Here is a 16,606-nt window from a genome sequence, read left to right as displayed (position 1 = left end):
CCTCTGCAGTTTTTTGGAAGAGTTTGAGAAGGATGGGTGTTAGCTCTTCTCTAAATGTTTGATAGAATTCACCTGTAAAGCCATCTGTTTCTGGACTTTTGTTTGTTGGAAGATTTTTAATCACAGTTTCAACTTCAGTGCTTGGATTTGTCTGTTCATATTTTCTGTTTCTTCCTGGTTCAGTCTTGGAAGGTTATACCTTTTTAAGAGTTTGTCCATTTTATTGGCATAGAGTTGCTTGTAGTAGTCTCTTAGGATGCTTTGTATTTCTGCGGTGTCTGTTGTAACTTCTTTTTCATTTCTAATTTTATTGATTTGAGTCCTCTCCCTCTTTTTTTTGATGAGTCTGGCTAATGGTTTATCAATTTTGTTTATCTTCTCAAAGAAGCACCTTTTAGTTTTATTGATATTTGCTATTGTTTTCTTTGTTTCTATTTCATTTATTTCTGCTCTGATATTTATGATTTCTTTCCTTCTGCTAACTTTGGGTGTTGTTTGTTCTTCTTTCTCTAGTTCCTTTAGGTGTAAGGTTAGATTGTTTACCTGAGATTTTTCTTGTTTCTTGAGGTAGGCTTGTATAGCTATAAACTTCCCTCTTAGAACTGCTTTTCCTGCATCCCATAGGCTTTGGATCGTCATGTTTTCATTGTTATTTGTCTCTTGCGTTGTTGAGTAACATATTGTTTAGCCTCCATGTGTTTGTGTTTTTTTACATTTTTTTCCCTGTAATTCATTTCTAATCTCATAGCGTTGTGGTCAGAAAAGCTGCTTGATATGATTTCAATTTTCTTAAATTTACTGAGGCTTGATTTGTGACCCAAGATGTGATCTGTCCTGGAGAATGTTCCGTGTGCACTTGAGAAGAAAGTGTAACTTGCTGTTTTGTGATGGAATATCCTATAAATATCAGTTACATCTGTCTGGTCTATTGTGTCATTTAAAGCTTGTGTTTCCTTATTTATTTTCATTTTGGATGATCTGTCCATTGGTGTAAGTGAGGTGTTAAAGTCCTCCACTAGTATTGTGTTACTGCCGATTTCCTCTTTTATAGCTGTTAGCAGTTGCCCTATGTATTGAGGTGCTCCTACGTTGGGTGCATATATATTTATAATTGTTATATCTTCTTGTTGGATTGATCCCTTGATCATTATGTAGTGTCCTTCCTTGTCTCTTGTAACAGTCTTTATTTTAAAGTCTATTTTATCTGATATGACTATAGCTACTCCAGCTTTCTTTTGATTTCCATTTGCATGGAATATCTTTTTCCATCCCCTCACTTTCAGTCTGTATGTGTCCCTAGGTCTGAAGTGGGTCTCTTGTAGACAGCATATATATGGGTCTTATTTTTGTATCCATTCAACAAGCCTGTGTCTTTTGGTTGGAGCATTTAATCCATTCACGTTTAAGGTAATTATCAACATGTATGTTCCTATGAGCGTTGTCTTAATTGTTTGGGGTTTGTTTGTTTGTTGTTGTTTTGCAGTACATGGGCCTCTCAATGTTGTGGCCTCTCCCGTTGCGGAGCGCAGGCTCAGTGGCCATGGATCACGGGCCTAGCCACTCCGTGGCATGTGGGATCTTCCCGGACCAGGGCACGAACCCGTGTCCCCTGCATCGGCAGGCAGACTCTCAACCACTGCACCCCCAGGGAAGCCCTTGGGTTTGTTTTTGTAGGTCCTTTTCTTCTTTTGTGTTTCCCACTTAGAGAAGTTCCTTTAGCATTTGTTGTAGAGCTGGTTTGGTGGTGCTGAATTCTCTTAGCTTTTGCTTGTCTGTAAAGCTTTTGATTTCTTCATTGAATCTGAATGAGATCCTTTCCGGGTAGAGTAATCTTGGTTGTAGGTTCTTCCCTTTCATCACTTTAAGTATATCATGCCACTCCCTTCTGGCTTGTAGAGTTTCTGCTGAGAAATCAGCTGTTAACATTATGGGAGTTCCCTTATATGTTATTTGTAGTTTTTCCCTTGCTGCTTTCAATAATTTTTCTTTGTTTTTAATTTTTGCCAATTTGATTACTATGTGTCTTGGCGTGTTTCTCCTTCATTTTATCCTGTATGGGACTCACTGTGCTTCCTGGACTTGGATGGCTATTTCCTTTCCCATGTTAGGGAAGTTTTCGACTATAATCTCCTCAAATATTTTCTCAGGTCCTTTCTCTCTCTCTTCTCCTTCTGGGACCCCTATAATGCAAATGTTGTTGCATTTAATGTTGTCCCAGAGGTCTCTCAGTCTGTCTTCATTTCTTTTCATTCTTTTTTCTTTATTCTGTTCTGTAGCAGTGAATTCCACCATTCTGTCTTCCAGGTCACTTATCCGTTCTTCTGCCTCAGTTATTCTGCTATTGATTCCTTCTAGTGTAGTTTTCATTTCAGTTATTGTATTGTTCATCTCTGTTTGTTCTTTAATTCTTCTAGGTCTTTGTTAAACATTTCTTGCATCTTCTTGAGCTTTGCCTCCATTCTTTTTCCGAGGTCCTGGATCATCTTCACTATCATTATTCTGAATTCCTTTTCTGGAAGGTTGCCTATCTCCACTTCATTTAGTTGTTTTTCTGGGGTTTTATCTTGTTCCTTCATCTGGTACATAGCCCTCTGCTTTTTCATCTTGTCTATCTTTCTGTGAATGTGGTTTTTGTTCCACAGGCTGCAGGACTGTAGTTCTTCTTGCTTCTGCTGTCTGCCCTCTGGTGGATGAGGCTATCTAAGAGGCTTGTGTAAGTTTCCTGATGGGAGGGACTGGTGGTGGGTAGAGCTGACTGTTGCTCTGGTGGGCAGAGCTCAGTAAAACTTTAATCCACTTGACTGTTGATGGATGGGGCTGGGTTCCCTCCCTGTTGGTTGTTTTGCCTGAGGCAACCCAACACTGAAGCCTTCCTGGGCTCTTTGGTGAAGCTAATGACAGACTCTGGGAATGCTCACACCAAGGAGTACTTCCCAGGACTTCTGCTGCCAGTGTCCTTGTCCCCACGGTGTCAGCTCTGTATTTCTTAAAAGTCTCTTCTTTGCGTCCCTTAGAGCATCCTGTCACTTTCAAGATCACAGTGCCACTTAACTTTCTCTGCCTTTCTGGATCTCCCAGAGAGTACCTGCAAGTCCCCGAGGTGCAGCTAGTAGTATTTCAGATCCTCAGGGAATACAGCCTTTCCCTGGGGGCCGCTGAAGAGCCCCTCTGCTGAGAGTACCACAGGTCTTCCTGGGAAGACCCCATCCTCTCTACACAGCCATCTGTAAGCTTGGCCCAGGAGAATGTGTAGGGGACCTGCGGGTCTCAGCTGGCAGTGCAGGGCAAGTCCACATCCTCCAAACAGGCCACCTTCACCTCCCAGGCAGGGGACACCATACTGCAAGTGCAGCTCAGGAGCAGGAGCTGGAGGCCGTGTGCCATCGCTGAGGGCTGCCTGCCTGGGACCGTGGTGCGTGCCTCCACTTGTAGCTGCGCCCCACCAGTGCTTCTTTGTGCTTTTGATTTGCGTTTCCCTGATGATGAGTGATGCTGAGCACCTTTTCATGTGCCTGTTCGCCATATGTATGTCTTCTTTGGAAAAATGTCTATTCAAATTCTTTGCCCATTAATCAGATTGGGTTTTTGCAGTTAAGTTGTATGAGCTCTTTATAAATTTTGGACATTAACCTCTTATCAGATAGATGATTTACAAGTATTTTCTCCCATTCCGTAGGTTGCCTTTTCATTATGATGGTCATTTCTTCTTACTGCTGCAATCTACCATGGTGTGGATGTACCACAGTTTATTTAATCACATACTGCCAAACATCTGGATTGTTTCTGACTAGTTTTTGGCTATTACAAATAAAACTGGTATAAACATTCCTGTACTGTTCTCATTTTTGCAACTGAGCCCAAGGCTGTCACTGGTATTTATGACTTTCCTCTGTTGCTTCTCATTCCTTTGTCTTAATAATGGCTAACATTTATAGTGTTTACTACATGCCAGACCCTGTTCTATGTGTTTTATAAGTATTACTCAATTCTCAAAATAACCATTTGAGATATGAACTATTATTATCCCCATTTTACAGGTGTGGAAACTAAAGTAGACACAGGTACACAGCCAGCATGTGTTAGCACTCAGATTTAAATCCAGGTAGTCTGATACCAGAGCTCAGGCTCTAAACCACTATGTTATGCAGCCAGGACTTCAGATGGTTGGGTTCTTTTCTTATGGAGTGACTTAAACCTTCACTCCTGGAGGATAACTAGCTGTTTTCTTGCTTCTGCTGGTATAGTCTTCTGTTAACTTTAACCATTGGCCATGATGGTATAAGATATCCCTGGGGGCTTCCCTGGTGGCGCAGTGGTTGAGAGTCCGCCTGCCGATGCAGGGGACACGGGTTCGTGCCCCGGTCTGGGAGGATCCCACATGCCGCGGAGTGGCTGGGCCTGTGAGCCATGGCCAATGAGCCTGCGTGTCCGGAGCCTGTGCTCCGCAACGGGAGAGGCCACAACAGTGAGAGGCCCGCGTACCACAAAAAAAAAAAAAAAAAAAAAAAGATATCCCTGGGGTGCCGCTGGGTTCCACACATCCTCCTCTCTGACCCTGCTGTGTAACAGTAACCTTATTTTCTCTAAATCATCAGGATCAATCATCCCAGCTAACCTCTTATTCCCCTTCTTTGCCTGTTTACTCAATGGCTTAAAAAGCCTCTAATGGCCAGGTCTCTGTCTCAGGTTCCAGTGCAATGGGCCTATTGGTGTCTCCTCTTTGTGGAAGCAAACCTCCTTGGAATACCAAACCTCTAAACTAGCAGAGCCCAGAGTCATGGGGCTACACGCAAAAATGTTGTGAATAGGTTATTGGTGTAGTAGTGAGAGGCCCCACTCCCACCTCTATCTCTCTCTTCCTGGGGCCACCATGTATCCTGGCTGAGAGAGAAATGGTGCCATAGAATGGCTGCTGGTTCAGAGCATACACTGCACTCCACTCTGTGGTCAGCACTCCATTCTCAGCAGGTTTTGCCATAACTCAGTCTCTACAAAGCCAACTGCTTCTGAGGGATGGAGTACGTAAGATCCATGACTCCCATGGGTCTTCCAGGGTAAAGAACATGGACTCTGGAGCCAAACTGTCTGGATTCATATATTGGCCTCACCACTCACTTACCTACTGTGACTTTGAGCCATTTATAAAACTTCTCTGTAACTCAGTTTCCTTATCTGTAAAATGGAGATAATAATGGTATTTAGCTTAATATGGTTTCTGTGAAGATTAAATGAGCTAATGAAAAGGAGGAGGACCCTATGGTCCTTCCCCACCATGTCCTCCACCTGCCTATTGTCTGTGGAAAATCTTTAACCAAAGAATAAGTTTAATCAGAGAAGTGAGAAAATGCAGAAGCAAAGAAAAGCAGTCAAACAGGACAAAACAATAATAGTTTAGTCCCTAAGCAAAGTCAAGGACCTTTAGTTCCTTCTCAAAGGCTATAGATAACATTCAGAGCCATATCCTGTGAGCTGTCTTGAAACCCTCACCAGGTGGAAGAAGTTAACTACATGATGACCAGACTGTAGCCATGACATAAGCTGCCACAATTCCAAGAATTGGCCTCAAGGAAATAGGAACAAACCAACCCTGGAACTGAGATTAACTGTACTTAAGACAATCTAGGGACTTCCCTGGTGGTCCAGTGGGTAAAAACTCCACTCTCCCAATGCAGGGAGCCCGGGTTTGATCCCTGGTCTGGGAACTAGATGCTGCATGCATGCCACAACGTAGATCCCACATGCCATAACTAAGACCAGGCACAGCCACAATAATAAATAAATAATAAATATTTTTTAAAAAATCAAGGCGACGCTGGTCAGACCACCGCATGACCAATTTCAAGATGACTGTCAGAGCTGACTGTGCTGTTTCTGCATGTAGCCCCTCCCTACATCTATAAAAGTTCTTGCACACTGACTGTCAGTGGGGGTGGGGGGGGAGGGGGAGGGGGAGGGGGAAGGGGAGGGGAGGGGGAGGGGGAGGGGGAATCCACCCTACCCCCCGGTTGCCAGCTTCCAAAATAAAGCAAACTTTCCTTTCCACCAACTTGCCTCTTCATGGGCTTTTGAGCACTGAGCAGCTGGACCCCACTTTTGGTTACACTAATACTTGCAGAGCACTACACGTGCTAGACACTGTCAACACTCTTTCACTGTACAGTGAGATTTTGGTCAGAAGCCACACATGTGGGGAGCCACGATAGCGTATGAGGCATCTGGAATGTCCACAGATGGTGGGGGGAGCAGATGTATGGGAGTAGGGGAAATCTATCCAAGGCTAAAAATACATAATTGCCTTCCAGAGAGAACAAATTTCTGCCCCTTCCTTGTTGGAAGAGAGCTAACATAAGCACCCTTCATCAAGTAGGTGGGCTGAATTGTTAGCTTTTGTGGGCCAAGCTGACCTTCAGCAGTAGCCCCCACTAGGTCTGACTTGGTAAGGGGCGGTCCATCCTGTGAAGGCCACATATAGCCTGTGTCCTTGCCACCACAGCTGTTTGGTTCATAGAATGTCTCAGGAAGAAACAGAATGACATCCATAGAGCATGTTCACCTTACACATCTGACCACCAGGAGCAGCCTCTAGGGAGACAGCCTTATGATGGTGAGTGGCTATACTAGACACAAATATTCTTGTGTTCTGGGGCCCTCCTAAGAGGTCCATTCCCAAGACTTCTTCCCAAACCTCTTTTCCCCAACCCTCTGATTTTGTTCCATCTAAGGTTGTCCACCCAGCCAAATCACTGACCTTGCACATGAATCAGTATAGATCCTCTGTGTCTTCTCCCAGAAGAGCCAATGATGTATACTACTTGAAATTTTACCCATTGGAGGATTTTCTTTCTCCATTAACTTCCAGGACCATCTCTCAGAAGGGCTTTATTATTATTTTTTTTAATGAAGAGGCATTTATTAATTATGTACAATTTAAGAAAAAGACCACTGAATCTCTGGATTTGAAAGTAGATATAAAATTCCAGGGAATTCCTTGGTGGTCGGTGGTTAAGTCTCCGCACTTCCACTGCAGGGGGTCCGGGTCCCATCCCTAGTCGGGGAAATAAGATCCCACAAGCCACGTGGCTCAGCCAAAATAAATAAATGAATAAATAAATAAATAAAGCTCCATCAAAAAAAAAATTCCATGTTAAAAACTTCTGTTTTCCTAAGGGTTAAAACATTTTTTAATTGTGGTAAAAAACCTATAACATTAAATTTACTGTCTTAACCATTTTTAAATGTACAGTTCAATAGTGTTAAGTATATTCATGTTGTTGTGCAATAGATCTCTAGAACTTTTTCTCAGAAGAGCTTTGTTACCACAATAATAACAGGAACACTTAGTGCATGTACGATTCGAAGAGTTTTACATACATTAAGTTATTTAATTTTTAAAGCAACCTATGACGTTAGGTATTTTTATTATCTCTCTTTTAGAGATAAGGAAACAGGTTCAGAGAGATTAAAACACATGCCCAAATTCATATAGCTAGGAACTAGTGGAACCAGAATTCAAATACAGGCAGTGTCGTTCTAGAATTCTTGCTATTAATCTTTTTTTTTTTAACTGTGGTGGTTTTTTGTTTTTGTTTTTGTTTTTTGCGGTACGCGGGCCTCTCCCTGTTGTGGCCTCTGCCGTTGCGGAGCACAGGCTCTGGATGCGCAGGCCCAGCGGCCATAGCTCACGGGCCCAGCCGCTCCGTGGCATGTGGGATCTTCCCAGACCGGGGCACAAACCCGTGTCCCCTGCATCGGCAGTCAGACTCTCAACCACTGAGCCACCAGGGAAGCCCCTGTGGTGGTTTTTTTTAACCATTTTTAAAAATTGAAGTATAGTTAATTTACAATGTTGTGTTAGTTTCAGGTATACAACAAAGTGATTCAGTTTTACATATAAATAAATAAATATATATATATATATTCTTTTTCAGATTCTTTTCCATTATAGGCTATTACAAGATATTGAATACAGTTCCCTGTGCTATACAGTAGCACCTTGTTTATCTATTTAGAATTCTTGCTGTTAATCTCTTAATAATAAGCCACTTCTGGCTGGTGATGGCGTATGGTGCAGAGCCAGTCTCCTGCAATCCAAGCTGGAATTTTTTTTGGTAATGCTTATTTATTTATTTGGCTGCATTGGGTCATAGTTGAGGCACACAGCATCTTCATTGTGGCACACGGGATCCTTTGTTGCGGCATGCAGGCTTCTCTCTAGTTGTGGAGCTCGGGCTCCAGAGCCACGGGCTCAGTAGTTGCAGCGCACGAGCTTAGTTGCCCCACAGTATGTAGGATCTTAGTTCCCCGACCAGGGATTGAACCCGTGTCCCCTGCATCACAAGGCAGATTCTTAACCACTGGACCACCAGTGAAGTCCCCTGGAATTTTTTTTTTTGTTTCCAGTGTCTTCATGCCTAACTTCTCCTGAAGCCACTGGAGTGGACTGAGGGAGGAGAGGTTATTTAGCAAGATATGGCAAGCTAGAAGGCACACCAGGGCATTCTGTGGCTCCTTTCTGCCTTCAGGATACTATCAGGCTCCAGCCAGCTCTGTTTGAAGATGAGGAGCACCAGGGCTTCTGAGACCCTGGGTTGGCTCCGTGGATCAGATAATCCTCAGTTCATAAGTGGCTTGGCCCTATGTTTGGTTTCTACTGAGATCCAGAAACTCACAAGAAGCTATTTATCAGGAGAAGAACTGTTACTTGCTGAAGTTGGCTGGGCCTCACCACCGCTTTGGGCCACCCTAGGGACTCTCCTTCTGGGACTTGCTTGCCACAGTCTCTAAGATCACCCCAGTATGTCGAGCACCACTGGATCCCCTGAGTCATAAGGCCCCAGTGACAGATGTGCCTGAACTGCAGCCAGGAGCAGCCAGAGAGCCTTTCCTTGTCTGAGACCCCATTCTCAGAACGCTGCTTCTGCCTCTCAAATTTCAAGTGCAGCCCTGGCACCACCAGCATCATGGGACCCTGGGAGCTTCTGTAGCATGCTACCTGCCCAAACACTTGCGTGCCCCCCGCATCAACCAAAGCCCACTCCCCACTGCCCCTATTTCTCTGTGTCATGGTCCTCCTTCGGCACAGCTGGCTGTCCAAGACCGAGTCACATGCTTGCTCGCAGCTGCAAGGGGACCTGAGACAGTGAGTATCTGGCCTTTTGGTTCCTGAAGTCGTTGGTGGGTTCTGTCTCCCAGAAAACTTAAAAAGAGATGTATGTGCTGGCCAGACCCAAACAATAAAACACAAAAACAACCTATCCCAAGGAGCTGTGAAGATTATATGATTTACTACATTATCATAGTGTAGTTGTCACAGGCACAGAGTCTAACGCCAACTGCCTGGGTTCACTTCCTGGGCTCTGCCGCTCACTACCTGTATGACTTTGTCAAGTTACTTCCCTTTGGTATGTGTAACTCCCTTATCTGTCAAGTGGACATGAGAGTGCTCATTTCACAGGGTTGTTGTGAGGATTAAACACACAGAGCAGGGCTTCCCTGCTGGCACAGTGGTTAAGAATCCAAATGCCGATGCAGGGGACACGGGTTCGTGCTCCGGTCCGGGAGGATCCCACATGCCGCGGAGCGGCTGGGCCCGTGAGCCATGGCCGCTGAGCCTGCGCGTCCAGAGCCCGTGCTCCGCAACGGGAGAGGCCACAGCAGTGGGAGGCCCGCGTACCGCAAAAAAAAAAAAAAATGTTGCTAGGTGTTGCTAAATTGCCTTCTTAAAATGTTCACCATTTTATACTCTTGCCAATAAAATACAAGCATGACCTTTTCCCCACACTCCTTCCAACCCTAAATATTATCAGTCTTTTTATTTTTGAAAATCGTGTCACATTGTTGTTTTAACAAGCATTTCTCTGATTACTAATGAGATTGGGTAACGCGTTTTATGTTTATAAAGCCATTTATCTTTCATTTTCATATTCTTGGCACATTTTTCTGTTGCACCGCCTTTTTCCAATTGATTTGTTGGAGATTTTGGATCTTGGGAGAAACCATTGTTTTTCAGTTTAAGCCTTTTAAACTTTGGTTGACTTTTGACAAGCTGAGACAAACTCTCACAGTATTCATTTCCCAAATAGCAATTATTAGTATTTCTACATATGGCTGTGACCCTGGGGAGATCCTAGGGGAAACAGCAGGTTAGATATGGTGTATGGAAGACAGAGAATCTAGGATATGCATGAAGACTTTTTCCCAGGCCTCTCTCTGATTCCAAGTAGAACTGAGGACTTCTCCCCAAACCTTGGGACTCCTGTCTTTCTGGGGCACTGGGAGAAGTATCCCCTACCTTCTTCCCAGTCAGCATCTTCGTGCCAAGGTGAGAAAGCAGAGGCCCTGGGCTCCCAAGGGAAGGAGAGGATTTGTTCCTGCCTGCCCTGAGTCTTAGTAGAGAAACTGTGACTCAGGAATATGACTCCAGGGACCAAAGGTCCTTCCAGCCTCAAATGGAAGGGCTTTTATTTTCCTTTGGATATTTTATTTACAGTATTGTAACGTGTCCAAAATGAAGGCTTGATTAGGGGGGTTGATTGCTTAATTTGGGCCATTAACCAAGAATGATGCAATTCTTTCTTCTCAGGCTCTTAACTGAAAGGGTGCAAGCCAAGTGGGCCTCTGTAAAAGTGGAGATGACTGCATTAAAGCCATTTTATGGCTCTTGTCTCAGCTCTTCTAGAGCCAGTCCTGGCACGGGAAGAAGGCTGTAGGGGAGTGGGGAGCGTGATGGCAAACTTTCACCTGTGTCCCTATGACCGACATTACCTTTTCTAGACTACATAACTGGTTTTCAAACCCACTTCACCTTTTCTTCTTGTAGATTAGATGTATTACAAGACACATAATATCTGTTCTAGTCAGACTCTTCATTTAAACAGAAAATCAAGTCTTCAGTAGGCAGAGGTTAAAGAGATTAGGTTATAGAGATTTATTTTTTAAAGCATTTTAAAAATTTATTTATTTTAATTATTTATTTATTTTTGGCTGCTTTGGGTTTTCATTGCTGCGTGAGGGCTTTCTCTAGTTGTGGGGGCTACTCTTTGTTGTGGTGCACGGGCTTCTCATTGCGGTGGCTTCTCTTGTTGCAGACCACAGGCTCTAGGCTGGCGGGCTTCAGTAGTTGTGGCACGTGGGCTCAGTAGTTGTGGTGCACGGGCTTAGTTGCTCCGCAGCATGTGGGATCTTACCGGACCAGGCTCGAACCTGTGTCCCCTGCATTGGCAGGCGGATTCTCAACCACTGTGCCACCCAAGAAGCCCCTAAGAGATTTATTGAGAAAGTCAATGGACAGTTATGGACCGTCTAGATCTTGATGCAAATAAACTGTAAAACGAAAACTTACGAGACAATAGGGGAAATTTGAACACTGATTTAATATTTGATAATAGTAAAGATGTATTAATTTGTTTAGCTGTGATTATGGTATTGTGGTTTTTAAAAAAGAATTCTTATCTTGAAGGGATGCATACTGAAATATTAATTCAAGAAATAACATAATGTCTAGAGTTTGCTGCAAAAAAAATCCAAGGTAGAGGGAGGCTGGGAGGTATAGTTGAAACAAGATGGGTTATGAGCTGATTTTTATTGAAGGTGGATGGTGTACCTGTGGGTTCGTTATACTATTCACTCTACTTTTGTATTTATTGAAGTTTTCCAGAATGAGACAGAGAGAGGAGATCTATCTCACTTTCTATTCTTGTCTTCTCTCTCAAGAGATAGGTGTAAAATAGTTAAGGTAGCAGTTGCTTTTAAAGCACTTTCTTTCCCCTCTTTAGCGTCTCCCTTGCTCTTGCCTTTAGACCAGTAGCCACTCCTCAGCACTGGCCACTGGGAGGCATGCATCTGACCACACTGCTAAAATCCTAGCGGCTTAACACCCCAGGGGTAATCCCTGCAGCTCAGAGGTGAGAAGAGGCCATCACATAACAGAAAGACATAAACTGCTGGTGGTGAAGTTTCAGGCATCAGTGGCAGGCCAGAAGGGAGGATATTTCTGAGTGGATTAGAGGTGGGGAGGAAGCCCTCTCAAAGGATGCCCTTTGTGGGAAGGCCTGGCAGAGGGCATTGTTGTTTTTGATTTATTTCTCTTCTCTGAGCTTCGTTGTTGCTCTGAGCAGCAGCCTCTGAATTCAGCATTGTTCAGAGACGGGGAGGTGCTGTGAGATGAGTGAGCAACTGCATGAATTGGTAAAACTTTGTTTTCTTAAGGTGAGATGAAGAAAAAAGCTCTTGCCTCTCCAGGTGTGCTGTGGGCCGTGCCTGAGCCATTTGCTAGAGTGCAGTGCCCAGCCTGGCACCAGTCACGCCTGGTAACTGGTTCTCAGTAAACGCTACTCTCTTCCTCTGAGGGCATGGAGTTGGTCTATTGAAACAAGGAGAAATGAACAGGCCAGGGCTCAGAAATCCTGAGCAGGCCAAAACTTCAACCTGTCCAGCCAGTTCTGCTTCAGGCCACTGCAAGCTGCTCTCTTATGCACTACAGGCATTTTTGTATACGTTTGTGTGTTCTTGTGTTCTTAGTTTGTTTACACTGTTCGTTTGCACACAAACCTGTACCTGTATATACCAGACAACCCTTTCGAATGTTGTACTCTCAGTCACCCTTGCATTATCTTCCTTCCTTCCTAGCACTTATATGAAATAACCTTATTTATTTATACATTTGCTTGATTATTGGCTGTCTCCCTTAGAATGTCATCTCTTTGATGGCAGAAACTTTGTCTTGTTCACCACTTTGTCTACCAAAACAGGGCTCCAGAAATGTTTGTGGAGATTGAATGAATGAATGACCATGCACATGTGTGTCTTCAAAGGAGAGGGCAGAGAGGTTGGTGGGACAGCTGCTGGGTGAAGGGCTCAGGGCCAGTCCTTCTCCCTAGCATGGGCTCCCACTGTGGCCCTGACTGCACTGCACTGATCTTCCATCCTGCTTTTTCTTTTCTTCCTCTCTTCCTTCCTCCTTTCCTTTCTTTCTTTCTTTTTATTTCTTTCTTTCCCTCTCTCTCTCTCTCAATATATATATGTTTTGTTTTGTTTTAATACCTTTATTTGGGGTTTTGTTACAGAAGTAATACATGCTTTTTTTTTTTTTTTTTTGCCGTGCCACAGAACTTGTGGGATCTTTGTTCCCTGACCAGGGCTTGAACCTGGGCCACTGCAGTGACAGTGCAGAGTCCTAACCACTGGACCACCAGGGAATTCCCCATGCTTTTTATCTTTTAAAATCCAGAAGTATATAAAGAAAAAATGGAAAATCATACCCTTCCTTCCATTGCGTCTCTCCAGAGGTAGCCATGGCTGGTACTTAGTTGCACACACTCCCTGTCTTTCCCAGAGCACAGGGGAGTCTCCACCACTGCCCCTACCAAGACTGAACAGCTCCAAGCTGTAGACATCTGCTTCCTCACTCCTCTCCCCCTTTCAGAGAAGAAGTCTCTCTGTTCTGATGTTTCCAGGAAATGAAACACAGCTTTCCACGTGTCTTCTGGTTCTTCTACTCCCCGCCCTCCTCCTCCTGAAACCAAACAAAGCGAAACAAAACACAAAAACGCCAAGGATTGATTGGAAAAACTGTGAGCTCCAGAGTCAGGCGGCTCTGGGTGGAAATCCTGCTCTGCCATCTGTCCGAGGCCTTGGCCCTCTCTGAGCCTCAGTTTCTTCGTGAGTGAAAGCAGGGTGTTTTACTTACAAGACTGGGTGGTGTCAAGGGTTAAACTGGGTGCTGCAGGCAAGGGCTAGTGCACAGGAGGTGGTTCCACAAGTTAATTTTCCTTTCTCCCCATTATCACTCTGGGGCGATCTTTGACTGCTTCCCTGTCATTTTTGTTTTGCTAGAGATGAAGAACACCAAGGGTTTTTTTTTTCCTTTCTCTCTTTCATTTTTTTCTTTTTTTCTTTTTTTTTTTTTTTTTTTAAACACATCAAGTTATTCTTAGAGACTCTGACTTCATCATCTCCTCTACTTTCCCTTTGCTGGGTTTAGTCCTTCTTCCCTCACTTCCCCATTTCCCCATCAGTGATCTCAGGGCCTGTCTAAAGAGGCTGAGGGTGGAAGAAAAGGGGGGAACCATAAGCGCCCTGCGCCCTCCCTGTGCAGCTGAGGCTCCAGAACCCACCATGGCCATGAGAACCCACTTCCTGTTCGTGGAGGCCCAGCCAAAGTTCAGGCAGCGGTTACATAATCGCCTGGCTGTCCAACTGTCAACCCGATAACCTATTGCCTCTAATACTTACTGTGCTTCTCTAGGGCTTGAAAGGAACAGAAGGAACGTGGGCCACACCCACCCCACCAGCCTTCCCAAGCACCTTGCTTCAGGCTGGGGGTGCCCGGCGTCAGGGTGCTGTGCAGGGCCTCCCTGGTTAGCAGATCTGAGCTTAAGTCCAACTCACCCAACTCTAGTTGGCCTCTGGCTAGGGAAGGGCAGCCCTGAAATTCCTGAGAAGCAGCATCAGGGATGCTCAGGAGACCCATCCTGATGGGGGTGCCATTCACGGTGGAAGCCCAAGCCCTGTTCATGTCAAAAGAAACAAGTATACCATGGGTGCTTCTCAGTTATCAGCCTGAATCCTGACCCTGGACTCCCTCCACCTGCAACCTGGATTGGGACAGCTTTCCCTGAGCACCCGGCAGCCTCTGGAGTAAGAATTCTGGAAGAAAGCCACAGCAGGAGGTTAGGGGTGCCAAAGAGGAGCCACAGAGACCTGCCAGATCAGAGCCACAGGGCATGAAAGAACTTGCAGTCAGTGACAGAGTCTGGAACAGCTCTGAAATAACAACTTCTTTGGACTTAAGAACTTTTGATAAGAGGGTGGGGATGGTGTTTCTTTCTCTTTCAGATCTTGGATGTTGGGCTACCTGAAGCCAAAAAGCAGAAGAGTAGGGAGGAAGTAGGTGATAGAGACCTCAGGAGGAGGAGGGCTAGAGGGGTTAGGTAGGGTGATTGGAGACAGCCAGGAGGCAGGAAGCTGGCAGAGGCAAAGAAGCAGCCCTCAGGGGCCACCCCTGTGGGGCAGCTGCACCCATGAGGCTCACTTTGACAGCTGCCTGGCTGACAGTACAATGGCGAGGGTATAGAAGTAGGAAAGAGCCAAGAGGGGTTGAGTGACACTGGGGATGAGGGCGTAAGGGAGGACCCCTGCCCTGGGCAGCCACAGGGCATCTTCCTTTGTGGGCAAATGATCCCTCATCCATGGGAACCGGGAGAACAGAAACCCATCACACTGAAGCCCAGTTTTGCTGTCCTTCCCTCCACTCTGGTTTGGAAACCTCGTGGCTCTTTTCTACTGGCAATCTCAAGCCCAAAGTTTGTTCCTTTCACTATCCAATAGAAACTTCACCCCAGAGCTTTCATCCAAGGAGATGAAAGTGGCTTCTGCGGACCAGAGCCAGAAAGCTCCTAGAAGAGTGGGGCAGGGGTTACCCTGGTCAGGTGGCCAACTTTGAGGAAAGAGGGGACCCTCGGCTTCAAGATGGAGAGCAATTTGTGTGGGTCCCCTTGTCCAGCTCTCTAAACCCTCGCTCCCTGGATGAGAGCAGCCCTGGAGAAAGTTAAAGGGATCAGGCCTCAACCCTGCCTCAGCTCTTCAGCAAGTAGTTGTCATTTGCCTGAGGGGCTGGGACACTATATGAGCAGGCCCAGCAGTCAGTCATGGAATCCTCCAGGTGGAGGACTCTTCCTGGATAGATGGAGAACCTGAGTTTTATGGCTTGTCAGGGTCAGCTAGGGACCGTGGCATCCGGCTGGGCTACCCTTGGGCCCTGCTACCCTACCCTGGGGAGCTACTGAGGCACCAGGCTGGGAGAAGAGGAGGAGGCACTCCACTTTCACCTTCTGAGGTTTATAAGGGTAGTAGAGGGTAATAATGGCACTGCCAACTTTCCTTCCACTTCAAAGCTCAAGAGGATGGGTCTGGAGAAAGTGGAACCTGGACACACGACCCTGCCCTGGCTCCTGTCAGGGCAGCTGTGGCAGGAAGACATGGGTGAGCAGTCCTTGGGGAACATGGTTGTCTGGAATAAGAAGGCAGTCTTAGGAGAGGGCTGACCCTGGCTGTGGATGCAGGAGCAAATGGGCCCACAGCCCTCGGTGCCCCTAAATGCCAAGAGACAGGTCCAAGTACAGAGATGAGCATTTAGAGACCCAGGAACTTGGCACATACACACTCACGCAAACACACACACACACACACACACACAGGCACACATGCACATGCCCTCACAGGCATATATATTCTGGCAGGCACACACTCAGGAACACACGGACGTGCACAGGCACACATACATACACAAGCACAGGTTTTTACACACGAGCACCCTCACACAGGCACACAGACACAGATACACACTCATGCAGGCACATGCATAAAAGTACACACACAGGAAACACCCAGGTACACAGGAGCAAGCACACACAAATGCACATGCCCAGGCACCCACTCCACTAAAGAGAAACGTGCGCAGGCACAGCATATATCTGCACATGCACAGGCTCCTGAGCGCACACACTTGTACACACATACAAGCGCACAGCCAGCAACTCAAACACAGCCGCCCAGGCCATTTGAAAGCGCCCGGCCCAGGAGCTATCCATCATCCACTCCGGGCGGC

The 16,606-nt window shown here is 45.7% G+C and overlaps 1 protein-coding gene, 1 long non-coding RNA gene and 1 other non-coding gene across 8 annotated transcripts in view; 1 reads left to right on the top strand and 2 right to left on the bottom strand.

Annotated features, from left to right (window-relative positions):
- SELENBP1 (selenium binding protein 1) overlaps positions 1-16,606 on the top strand; it is a 52,917-nt gene that overhangs the window by 28,224 nt on the left and 8,087 nt on the right. The window contains exon 2 of one of the 5 annotated variants that reach the window (XM_059080255.2): positions 14,836-14,886. The exons of 2 other annotated variants lie outside the window; for them this stretch is intronic. In XM_059080255.2, the coding sequence (XP_058936238.1) occupies positions 14,843-14,886 (44 nt within the window). In that variant the 5' untranslated portion in view covers positions 14,836-14,842. Of the gene's footprint in view, positions 1-13,608; positions 13,660-14,835; positions 14,887-15,893; positions 15,982-16,606 lie in introns of those variants that run through there. 2 more of the 5 variants (XM_067036024.1, XM_067036006.1) reach the window with 2 other exon arrangements.
- The window catches only part of LOC131766646 (uncharacterized), a 32,176-nt gene continuing 26,475 nt past the window's right edge, over positions 10,906-16,606 (bottom strand). For both annotated transcript variants that reach the window (XR_010841047.1, XR_010841048.1), the window contains exons 2-3: positions 13,260-13,513; positions 10,906-11,258 (exon numbers count right to left, since the gene is read on the bottom strand). This is a non-coding gene — a long non-coding RNA (uncharacterized lncRNA). The remainder of the gene's footprint in view (positions 11,259-13,259; positions 13,514-16,606) is intronic.
- On the bottom strand, positions 13,125-13,196 carry TRNAD-GUC (transfer RNA aspartic acid (anticodon GUC)). Its single transcript has one exon. It is a non-coding gene; the product is annotated as a tRNA-Asp (tRNA).

The sequence above is a fragment of the Kogia breviceps genome, chromosome 1 (genome assembly GCF_026419965.1).
Source record: "Kogia breviceps isolate mKogBre1 chromosome 1, mKogBre1 haplotype 1, whole genome shotgun sequence".
NCBI lineage: Eukaryota > Metazoa > Chordata > Mammalia > Artiodactyla > Physeteridae > Kogia > Kogia breviceps.
The sequence above is the reverse complement of the archived record's forward strand: the minus strand, read 5'-3'. Positions and strand labels throughout refer to the sequence as shown.